Genomic DNA, 11,396 nt, shown 5'->3' on the forward strand with positions numbered 1-11,396 from the left:
TTATACACTTAATTACTATATCTTGTGCAAATGTGCACTGTTGACTGTTGCAGCTTATGTCACACTTTTTTTGTTCCTTCAGAAAATGTTTCTACAGTGGTTGTATGGTCAGTCAGCTAGTAGCTGTAACAAACTATAGCAACTGAAAGCAAAACAGGAGCTTTTAGAAATTTTAGCCGTAAAGACCACTAGAAATATGATAACACATCTTTGCAACGCAACTATTAAAAATGATAAGTAGGTAATTACTAAGAATTATAATGCCTCCAACATGCATTTGCTGCAGTCCAATTCTGAGGAAGTCTTCTCAACATTTCTTTTACACAGATGTCCCACTTTCCTGCTCAAAGCTACATGGCTGTATGTGTGTAAACCATACTGATAGGTCAGTCCTGAGTGTTTGTACACAAGCTTTGACTTCGGCAAACAGCTCAGATTTAAAATACCTTGTTTTCTTCAAAGTTTTGCAAGGCTGGCTCATGACTGCTGACTCATTAAGGAGCACCATTTTTAGGCGTATTTACTCTTCACATTTTTTTGTGGAATCAGTACACTAGTTCAGCGACAGGAGACTTGCATGGGGACACTGAAAAGAAAAGACAGCCTCTCCAGCTTCTCAATGTGTGTTTGGCTCTATGGGGCTTCTCCAGGCCAAAGACTGCTCCTGTGATAATCTGTGCAAGGAAACACGTATTGTTTTTCTTAATGTGTTATGACACAATTTGTGTCTTAAGACATCAAAAAAAGGGAGAAGCACGCATCATGTGATTTCTGTCTTTTTGCCGTTGTGCAACAGTTTACCAACCCTTGGCTTTTTACTCTTCAGTTTGCAAGCGAAAGCAATCAGAAATGCTGGCTTTACAAGAGCTTATGGGGGGAACCTTGCATAGCTCTTGCAGCCATTCTACTACTTGTGGCAAGCACCCTGGTAAAAATCAAAGCTTGTCTACTTGTGATCTGACATGCACCGTGTCCATGTGTACTGCATTTAATATCTCACCTGTGCCCCGACCCTCAGCGTCACTGTGTTTTCCAGCGGACACAGCTGGATGAACACAAACCATATTGCGGTGCAATACCCGAATGTTATAGTATCAGGACCAGGGACAAGAAAAGGCACTTCAGGAGCCCTACGAGCAGCTTCCCCACGCGGGACCTGCCCGGGGCAGGGTCGGTCACCCTCCCGGGGACACAGGGCGAGCAGACGAAGCCGTGCCGCCCGCTTCGCCTCGGGCAGCCCGAGCTTAGCCTCCACGGCAGGCCCAGCATGTGAGCCGCGGGGTCGCCCCGATCCTACCCGGAGGCCCCCCCCTCAAGGGGCCGGCTCGGCCCCTCGGTCTCTGCCCGTGCCCCTCCGGGCGGTGCGGAGCTGCCCTGCCCGGCCCGGCCCGGCCCGTCTTGGCCCGGCCTCCAATCGTGGCGGCGGGGCGGGCACGGCCGCGGCGGCTATAAGAGGGGCCGCGGGGCCGCCCAGGCCTGGGTACTGCTGGGCCGGGAGCTGGGGAGGGAAGCGCCGGGGCCGAGCGAGGTGAGCGGGGTCGGAGGGAAGGAAAGGGAGAGGGGGAGCCCCGGAGGCGGCGCTGCGAGCGGCGGGGGTCCCGCATGGCCCCGCTCCCATCCCGCGGCGGGGCGGGCCCGCGGCACGGAGCCGCCATTCCGCAGGCTCCCGGGGACCGCCCGGCGGGGCTGGGAGGGAACGGGAGGGAAGGGAAAGGAAGGGAAGGGAAAGGAAGGGCCCCGCCGCCGAGACCGCTCCCGGTCCCGGGGTATGCAGCCCGGCCGGCCCCCGGGACCCTGCGTGGAAGGGCTCGGCACTGGGCTCCGCGCTCATCTCCTTTATCCCCGCCTGTTTATAAAGGAGGAGAGTCGGTGGTCGGCCAGCACGTCCTTTCCCAGCCTCGTATCTCGGCAGTAGAGGCTGTGAAGCAAAACACGTCCCGTGTGCGTGTTGTTTTTGTCCGACCGGTGTTGCTTAATTCCCGGTAGGTTTGCCAACATGAACGTGTGTCTCGCCCTGCTGTCCCTGTGCTTGGGGCTGGCCTTCGGTGCGCCGAGAATAGATCCCGACTTGGATGGCCACTGGCAGCTGTGGAAGTCATGGCACAGTAAGGACTATCATGAGGTGAGTGCATGGCGGACAGCCGCTGGGATGTGTGTTTAGCTCAGCAAACACTGAGCACACTCAGCCGGGCCCCATCAGCTGAGTCATGACTGCTTTGTTTTAATACTGGCTACGGTCTGCATTTGTGAAAGATAATCCCCCTCTTCGTAGGTCCTTTTGCTTCACTTATATAAACACCCAGTTATAGTATACTCTTTTAGTGTGAGGGTGGTGAAATGACCGTCTCTGAAACAGTGTTCCAGCTCTTTGCTGGAGGAGTCTACGTTTGCCTGAGTATACAAGACATAAGAAAGAAAGCTATCACTTAAGTGAAATTCTGTTTGAACCTTCTACTTGAAATATGTTGTTTTCTGGTCCCTCAGAGAGAGGAAAGCTGGAGAAGAGTGGTGTGGGAGAAGAATCTGAAAATGATTGAACTCCATAATCTGGATCACTCATTAGGAAAACACAGCTACAAGTTGGGAATGAATCAGTTTGGTGACATGGTATGTACTAAGATATGAAACATCCACTTCTAAACAACAGTGTGTAATAGGTGGTGACTGCATATCTTGAATTTTCTTCAGACAACTGAGGAGTTCAGACAGCTGATGAATGGCTATATATACAAGAAGTCAGGAAGGAAGTACAGAGGATCCCAGTTTCTTGAGCCCAGCTTCCTTGAAGCACCACGGTCTGTAGACTGGAGAGAGAAAGGATATGTAACTCCAGTTAAAGATCAGGTATTCTATGATGGTTGATTTTTAACCAGTTTTCTGAATGCTGCCTTCATTTCCCTACAGGAAAAATGCTGTTCACTTGTGAAGTCTAGTGCAAGCACACTGAATTGAGCTTCATCTCAGTAAAATTTCTGTACCCCGTTGGAACTGTTTAGGTGCCCTTCTGTACTAAATGTCTAAGAACTGAAATCTAATGTCTTTGCTTGAACGTAGTGAGAGCTTGAAACAGAAGTTGGACTTGCGGCTTTTGCCTTTTTTTAAGTTTAGATTGGTGACATGGGGACTGTAATTGCCTAATCCGTCAGAGTTGTAACTTGTGATTTCACTTCTTGCTTCAGGGTCAGTGTGGCTCTTGCTGGGCTTTCAGCACTACCGGAGCTCTCGAAGGACAGCACTTCAGAAAAACTGGCAAGCTTGTTTCACTGAGTGAACAGAATCTGGTGGACTGCTCCCGCCCTGAAGGAAATCAAGGTTGCAATGGTGGTCTCATGGACCAGGCTTTCCAGTATGTGCAGGATAATGGGGGAATTGATTCAGAGGAATCCTACCCATACACTGCGAAGGTAAATGTAATGGCTGAACTTGCTGCATGTGTTGCATCTTTTGTATGAACAAACTGTATGTGTTGGGAAACTCATCCCTGGAAAGGAAAGTGCTTAAGTAGCCATCAGTGCATCTGCTTTTCCTCTTGCATCTTCCCAAAGAAAACTAGAATGTCTGTTAGCCCCAGGTTCAGTCGGAATCACATACTACATTGTTCTTTGAGGTCACAATCTTACCAGACCAGTTGGAAAAACTAGAGCAAATATTTTTATTCCTCCCACTCGTCGCTGCCCTCCTATCAGATGTTACACTTTATCTTGGTTGACACACAAAACCTCCTGTCAAAACTGCTGCTTAATCTTAGGGGTGCGATTCTACTTCTCATAACTAAGCTATTACAGGATTGCTACCTGTAGACCAAGTAATTCTTGAGCTGGTGCGAGTCTTCTCAGGTGGTTGTTGGCAGTGCCTTATGTTCTACTTCTGGACTACATGTGCATAAATGCAGATAATGGGCAGACTTCTAAAACACCTCTAATGATCTACCAAAATCTCAACAGGCATGAGAGGACCAAAGAGCAGTAATAAATGGTGTCATGTGAGTCTAAGCTTTGGGCTTTTACAAACTACTTGGAGTAGTGCTCCCTAGAGAGTATCTTGTCTTGCAGTTTTTTGTTGACTGAATGTGCAGTAGCAGTGCCATTTGCTGTGAATAACACAGAAGCCATTGGATTTGAATTCCTGTCTACCTGTATCTTTGTAATTGCCTTTTGGCAAACTTGGGTCTTCCAGAGATTCCAGTTGATCGTATGAAATGCTTAACTTGCTCAGTACAAAAAGTAAATATCTGAGGCATGTGTCCATGTTTCTTTAGTTGGAGAGGCAACTAAAGAGCTCTAGAGAGTTCTAACTTATCACACAGGTAGAGCAGGGACACGAACTCTTTTATTCTGATGTCAAATGCCCAAACTTGCAAATTAAGCCTCTCTTCTGAAGTAAGTGCCTGTGCTACACATGGTTCAGTCTGTGTGTGTGTGTAAAAAAAAAAAAAAAGCAAAGAAGCAGCCCAAAATACAGGAGTGCTGTAAGTCCATATAATATTGAGTAACTTCCAAGTCATTCTGTACAGTTTTCCAAACTCTGACAGACTAAAATTGTGGATTTAAGTGCTTGCTCAATGAGCAGTTTCTGGACTGCTTTGTAATTAATGAATACTTGGCTCTCTTCCATTGCCTATTAATGCATTCTGGGCTTCATCCTCTCTGAAAAGAGATTTGTCCTGCCTACCAAAGAATGCAGTGTTCCAGGATGTGATGGTCCTCTGCATCCCAGTAAAGCTTTCCTTATGGGCCCTACTGCCCTTTGCATTTTACTTTTTCTGTATCTTTGAGAAACTCGAAAGCTGCTTCTCTGTTTTCCTTCTGGTCTTCTCCTTTCAGAGCGCTGCTGGAACAACCAGATCCTTTTCAGTCTTTTGCTTTCAAGGCAGTGGATTTCTGGAATGTCTGGTAGTTCCTGTGTTCACCTGTGTGTAAACTAGAGAACTATGTAATAACTGACGTTTTTTATTCAGGATGATGAAGACTGTCGCTACAAGGCAGAGTACAATGCTGCTAATGACACTGGCTTTGTTGACATCCCCCAAGGACATGAAAGAGCTCTCATGAAAGCAGTAGCAGCTGTGGGTCCAGTGTCTGTTGCTATTGATGCAGGCCACTCTTCATTCCAGTTTTATCAGTCAGGTGGGAATTTGTTAGCAATTTGCATGCAGAGAACTTTTTGAATACTTATTATTCATTACCCTTCAGTTTAATGAGCAGAGAAAACTGATGTAGGACACAATCAAGAGTCCTTTTAATTCTAGTCCAGGTTCCCACACTTGGTACTTCTCTTGCATATGTTTGTACTTGTTCCTTAGTTTCTCCCAGTGATACGTTTCACTTGTCACTCTGCTCTGACTATCTCAAGAAGCTGTGCAACACAGTTTGAAACACAAGGATCCTGGTGGGGAAGAAGGGTTTCCTGTAGGAGAGCTTACTTACATGTGAACTTACAACCTCTCAGGTATCTACTATGAACCAGACTGTAGCAGTGAAGACTTGGACCATGGCGTTCTGGTTGTAGGTTATGGTTTTGAGGGTGAAGATGTAGATGGGAAGAAATACTGGATTGTGAAGAACAGGTAAGATTTTTTTTCTTTGCCTGGTGCTTTCTGGGGGTGGCAGAGGAGGGAGAGTAGTTCCTCTCTTGGGATAAGGGGGAAGCAACAACAGTTGAAATCTGCATAGAGAAGGTCTGGAGATTGTTCTCAGGGCATTGCATGGCAAAAGTTAAAAGCCAGCTCAGGCTGCTGGCTGTCTGACAGCAAGTCCCAAGCAGTAATCTCATTCTTCTGCATTTTCAGTTAATTTGAGAGAGCTTGGTACTGGAGCAGCTCATAGAGCTAGTAGATGTTGGAGTTGCATGGGGAGCAGGAGGAAAAACAGGTTGTGGCAGTGGCAGAGGTAATGGAATTTCAGAAGCAGTGGGACTGCTCGCTTGTGTGAAATAGGTTAACATTTGAACTTTAAAAATGGAGTTACCCTCCTAGTCTGGAGGGAAAACAACATATTAATGCTGAAGGGCACATCACATGAGTTTGTCTCATGCTCTCCATATTACTAGGGCACCGCCCTCATGCTGCTTGCAGTCTTTGTCCTCCCTTATAGTTGTCTGGGAGCAGTGTCTGAGCTTCAAGTACCTGTAATCCAGGCTTGCACTCTGAGTTCTCCACGCAGCAAGAGGACAGCTGCACTGTTTCTGTGAGCTTGGGGTGATTCTTCTGTAACATGCTTTTTTTTGCTGGAAAGCAATCTTGTTCCAGCTTTTTCAATTTTACCTGAAGGCAGAAGGCAGCAGTTTTCAGTATAAACACTTTGGGAGGGCAGGGGGAGAATGATAAATAAGTCTTTCAGGATATGAAGATAAACCTTTTACTTCTGATTTCAGCTGGGGTGAGAAGTGGGGTGACAAAGGATATATCTACATGGCCAAAGACAGGAAGAACCACTGTGGAATAGCAACAGCTGCTAGTTATCCACTTGTATAATTTGAAGACTGAACATTTCAGTGCAAAAGGGGATTTTAAACTGAATGACCAAACCCATGTTCACACATGTGGTAGACTCATATTCTTCAAAAAGTCAACTTGATTTTTGTAACTTTTGAAGTCTGTTTTACGTGTTGGTGACATGCCACTTGTTTTAAATTAATGTATATGTTGGTATGTAAACAGCTTGTAATATTGCTGCCTTTCAACTGCTTAATCTAATAGATTCTTCTATGTATTTTTCTTTTTTTTAATTTCAATGTGCCCAACAGTTTACTTTTTAAATAAACACTTTAGTGTGTACAGGTGACTTGGCTTTTTGGTCTGTTTTTTCCACTTGGATCTCATCTGTTAGGCATCCTTAATCATAATGGAAGTCTATCTTTTCATCAGTTGCATTTTTGTAACTGTTTGGAAATGGCTAAAAGCAGTTATAAAATGGAATGTAGTATTTGTGATGTGAATTTGCAAGGGACAGCAGAAAAAAAGTACTAAAAAAGTAAAAAGCTTTTTTAGTAAAAACTTTTTACTGAAAAAGTAAAGTGATTGAAAAATTTGATCCTCATTCCTTGAACCTGCTTGCTCTCCTGCAATTTGGTTGTGAGTGAATGTTGGTTCAGTCCTGTGACCTAGGGGCAATACTGTCTCTGTGGCTTTTAATACTTTATAGCAAAGATCTTGAGTATTTTCACGTCCTGCATGTGGCATCTGGTTATGGTATTGCAGCTAAGCAAGTTCTAGCCCCAGTGTTTTCTCACCCTGCCCTGAAGTACCACACTGGCTCGTCTAGGGCAGCTGTCTCTGGAGCATTATAGGGTACAGCAAGAAGACTCAAAGCAAATACCCTGTTCAAAGAGAGAGCTTGTTGCTGGCTTGTGGTGTGTTCACTGTTTTTTTTACCTCCCACCTCTACCACAGCTTCAGTTAGGGAAAGGGGGGGCGGGGAGGGGAACAACTCTTGTCCTGTGGAGACTGGAGTTAGCCACTCCTATTTAGACCTTGGGTATGCTTGATGGCACTGTGACTTAAATTATGCCCTGTACCTCCCCTCAGAGGGTTTCTTTCCGGTGCAAATATGTAATGTTGAAACATGGCTACCAGCTGCTGTTAGATAGCGTTGTTTAGATATGTGTTGGGTACTGGTAGTTCCTGTACTGACAAGATAATTAGCAATACCAAAAACATCTGCTGGGGGAAGTCTTGCCTTGGATTTTGGGTGTTGACTTACCCCCTGTTGTATTTAGGCAGGAGGGGAAGGATACTGGCACAGCCAGCACAGGTTTGTGGTTTATGAAGCCATGGATTTTCATGTACAGTATTTCTCCTGAGTCTGATAGCCACGCACACAAGGGAACACTTGAACTACAAGTTACGGAAGCTGAATTTCCGTACTGTGGAGACAATAAGTCTTAAGCTAGCAGTTCCTAAATCTTTCTTGAAAGAAAAAAAAAATCAGGAATCTAGAATAACCAAAACTTAACTACTGTTCAGCTGTGAGTGTGTCTATGTACTTCTTAAAGATGAATTCTTTCAATCTGAATCTCCCTGCAAACAATTTTTTTAAAAGGAAGAGCCTCCCATAGCCCAGTGGCTACCTAGCAAGCCACAGAGCAGAAATACTGGTTAGAATGGAGCTATTAGGCTGACTTGCTATGCTTGTTATGGAGAGCATCCACGCTGCTTGGTGGGAGCTATGGAGGAAACAAAGGAAGAAGGAAATCAACTGGTGGTCCCCATAAGGATTAAGTGTAGAAGGAAATGTCAGTGGTCTGTACGTTCGGGAGGCGAGATCAAACTGCTGCCAGGGAAGTGACTGTGTAAGCTCCGCATGCACTAGGTGATTTTCATTCTTGCTACCCCAGAACTGGGAGTGGACAGAAACCTGTCTCTCCCAGCAATTTGTAATGTGGGTTGTAAGATGTTACTGGTTTTCCATCGTTGTGCAAATAGGAAGACAAAATACCCGGTGATACCCAAAATGAAGCCTGCTAGTACTTGAACTGCTGCAAAAAAATGGGCAGTGAAGAAAGGTATTTGGTTCCAAAGGCCAAGGTTACTAAAAGTTGCTGGGAAAACACAATACTGTTTATGAACAGATAGGAAATGAAAAGGAAATAACTTTCTAAGGATGTATGCACATGAATGGGAACATAGCTTACAAAAGAAGCATCAGCTTATGACTTTTTTAGAAATAAAATGTGATAATACAGCTATCTGTACGCATTAAAACTTGCTGACTGTTCTGGCTGAACGTCCTCTCTTCTGAGGGGAATAATCGAGAAGGGGATAGGGTAAATCGGGTCGTGCAGATAACTAATATTTACACAGTCATCTTAAGTAACAGCTTCACCCAAGGTTGCCTTACATGACACTAAACATTAAACTTTTTGTAAGTTGCATTTAAGCACACTGGTAGAAATTTAAAACCCATTATTCTTCAATACTTGCTCTAAATCCATTTTTGTGATTCTATTCCATTTGCTCTATCTTCTGAAGAATTTTGTTCCATTTTCTCTAAAAGTATTATTATAAAGTAGCCAATGGGTATGTGTCCTGTTGGGGAAAGTGTTGTATCTCTTCAGAGTTGCTCCTTTCTAAAGACAAAACAAATGTACCTTATACGTACGCACACACAAAGCTTCTGAGTTGTTTCCAGAAGACTATGGGTAATTAAAGCTGTGTATGACTATGTTCCTGTATATTTGTTTCCAAGACTTTTTGAGGACTTTCTTTGGTTTTATATTCCTTCTGATAGCAATAGTTACATTTACCACAAGATGTATTATTTTAAAAGATCCTAATGTGCACATCTTAGTAATAAAATGCTCTGCCTAGACTGTCCTATTTAGGTCCTATCTAAATTAAGAGTTACTGATGTTGCTAATGGGGTCGTAATTCACTCACATCTAAATATGTGATTTGGGCACTATGTTACGTGTTTGGTGGAATGCCATTATATACAGTGATTAAGCTGTGCAATCATTGCTTGCTTTCATCTTGTTGTGCACATGAACTGTTTTAGTTATACTTAGGAAGAAACAAGGTTTTGCATTGGGTTTCTGTGTGCTCCTGCTTGGGAGACTGGGCCTGTTCTAAATGTATTGTAAGAATAACAGTTTCTCCAGTCTGGTCAATGACTGTATTTCTTTGTAGCTGGTGATAGGATTATAAACAGAAAGACTCCTGAAGCAAGGAGAGCCATGAAAAGAAATTATTCCACTTATATATGAAGTGGTCATTCTTTGAATTCCAATGTGAAATTAATTGTCATGCAGGAAGCTATTCCTTTTCTCTTTAAAAACAGTCATTTTCTCATCCTATCTGTGAATGCTAAGCAAAATGGAACTTCATTTATCTTTAATAAGTGTTGGTTTTAATTTTTGCTAATGTTTAATCCATTTCCAAACATTAATAGTGTTAATTAAATAAGCCTATTAACGCCCTACCCAATCCATGCAGGAAAGCAATTTTCAAAATATTTTGAAGGACTGTGATAACAAAATATTTTTCATCTCCCTCTGTTGAAAGTTGAAATCATGAGTCACATTTCAGGTAAGTGAAGGGGTACATAAAGCATGTGGAAGGAAGGAAATAATCAGACACAAAATTCACTTCCCAAAGGTTTTATTCACAAAATTGAACCTAGATAACCTTCAGTGAGTCTCCTCTGAACACAACCTTTAGGGAGGAGAAGTGTTGGCCGCTTGTTGGAGATCCATGGATGGGTTAATTTTGTTATTTTAGGGGCCTCGGAGGATGCATCTTCACTTGTGTTCACAGGGAACATGACTACTTTATTTGCTTTTTTTCATGCTAATGTGAATAACTTTGTTTTTCTGTGGTCTTGAAACTTGATTTCTACAGTAATTCTTGTTTTCACCGTGCTAGTGTCTGTTGAAGAGATGCCACCAATCTTTCTGAGTCAAGGGCCAAAGAAACCATGAAGGCAGACATTTAAATAAATCACATACTGGCTTCTTTTTAAAATGCTGCTTCTTTGTTTTGTTCACTTACAATTCTCGCCTCCTCCAGGAGACCCAAAACATACTTCTCAGTGAAACCTTTCCCAGTAGAGTGATGCTGGGAAGCAGATGTCTTAGAAATACAAGCGTGTTGTCAGATGTGGTGCTGCAGCTCTGATTCCTGCCACCTCACCCTCTGCAGCCTTTCTCACTTGGGAAGAAGTGTTCAAAGATGGAGCAAAGTCAAAGAGTGAGCTGTTGCCTTCCCCAGCCACATTCAGAAAATGTTTCCTGGGGAGGCTGGCTTTGTGAGGGCCTCAGAGGAAAGGCTGTGGTTAGGCTGAGATCTGAGCAAGGAAGAGTGTGTTTTCCAGCCTGGTAAAGGTTGTCCATATGCTTAATGATGTCTGATACACTTTGGACATTCACCTGGAATTAACTTTGTGTTTCAGAGCTATTTGTCTGTGTTAATGTGCGTTTCCCCAGGGCAAGAGGGGTCTGGGAGTGCTCTCCTCAGGTGCCACAGAGGGCTCTCTGAAGCTGTTGCAGCTAGTATTTTACGTGTCTACCATCAGTAGCAGTCTCAGGAACTGCAGTGGAACTATTCTGACTAAGTTCTGATTTTAATGATTAAGTTGATTTCTTTCAACTACTAATGAAAGCTTCCTGCATAGCATGCATTCAGTGATATAACCACATTTAAAATACATCCTAGGTTAGTTAGATCCTCGAAGCAGCTTAGTGTGTCTGGGAACTTCATGCTGAGATGAGATGTCGAGAACTCCTTGCAGCTGGTCATTAGGCTGTAGTATATTTCTTGGAACACATTTGTTTTTGCTTAAAATCCAAAAGTCAAGTGAAATAAAAGTGGCTTCAAAGCAGCTGAGTTGTAGGTGTTTTTTCAAACTTATGAAGGAATGCTGCTGCTTCTCTCTGTAATATATCAATGTGTGAGTCTGATA

General features: G+C 43.7%; 1 protein-coding gene across 1 annotated transcript; it reads left to right on the forward strand.

Annotated features, from left to right (window-relative positions):
- Positions 1–1,049: 1,049 nt before the first annotated feature.
- CTSL (cathepsin L) lies at positions 1,050–6,782 on the forward strand. Its single transcript, XM_040541188.1, has 8 exons — positions 1,050–1,528; positions 1,987–2,122; positions 2,485–2,607; positions 2,689–2,844; positions 3,180–3,404; positions 4,958–5,126; positions 5,449–5,566; positions 6,373–6,782. Exons 1-8 carry the CDS (start codon positions 1,050–1,052, stop codon positions 6,470–6,472), a joined length of 1,506 nt encoding a protein of 501 aa, XP_040397122.1. The 3' UTR covers positions 6,473–6,782.
- The last annotated feature ends 4,614 nt before the right edge of the window (positions 6,783–11,396 follow it).

The sequence above is a fragment of the Cygnus olor genome, chromosome Z (assembly GCF_009769625.2).
Source record: "Cygnus olor isolate bCygOlo1 chromosome Z, bCygOlo1.pri.v2, whole genome shotgun sequence".
In the NCBI taxonomy this organism is placed as follows: domain Eukaryota; kingdom Metazoa; phylum Chordata; class Aves; order Anseriformes; family Anatidae; genus Cygnus; species Cygnus olor.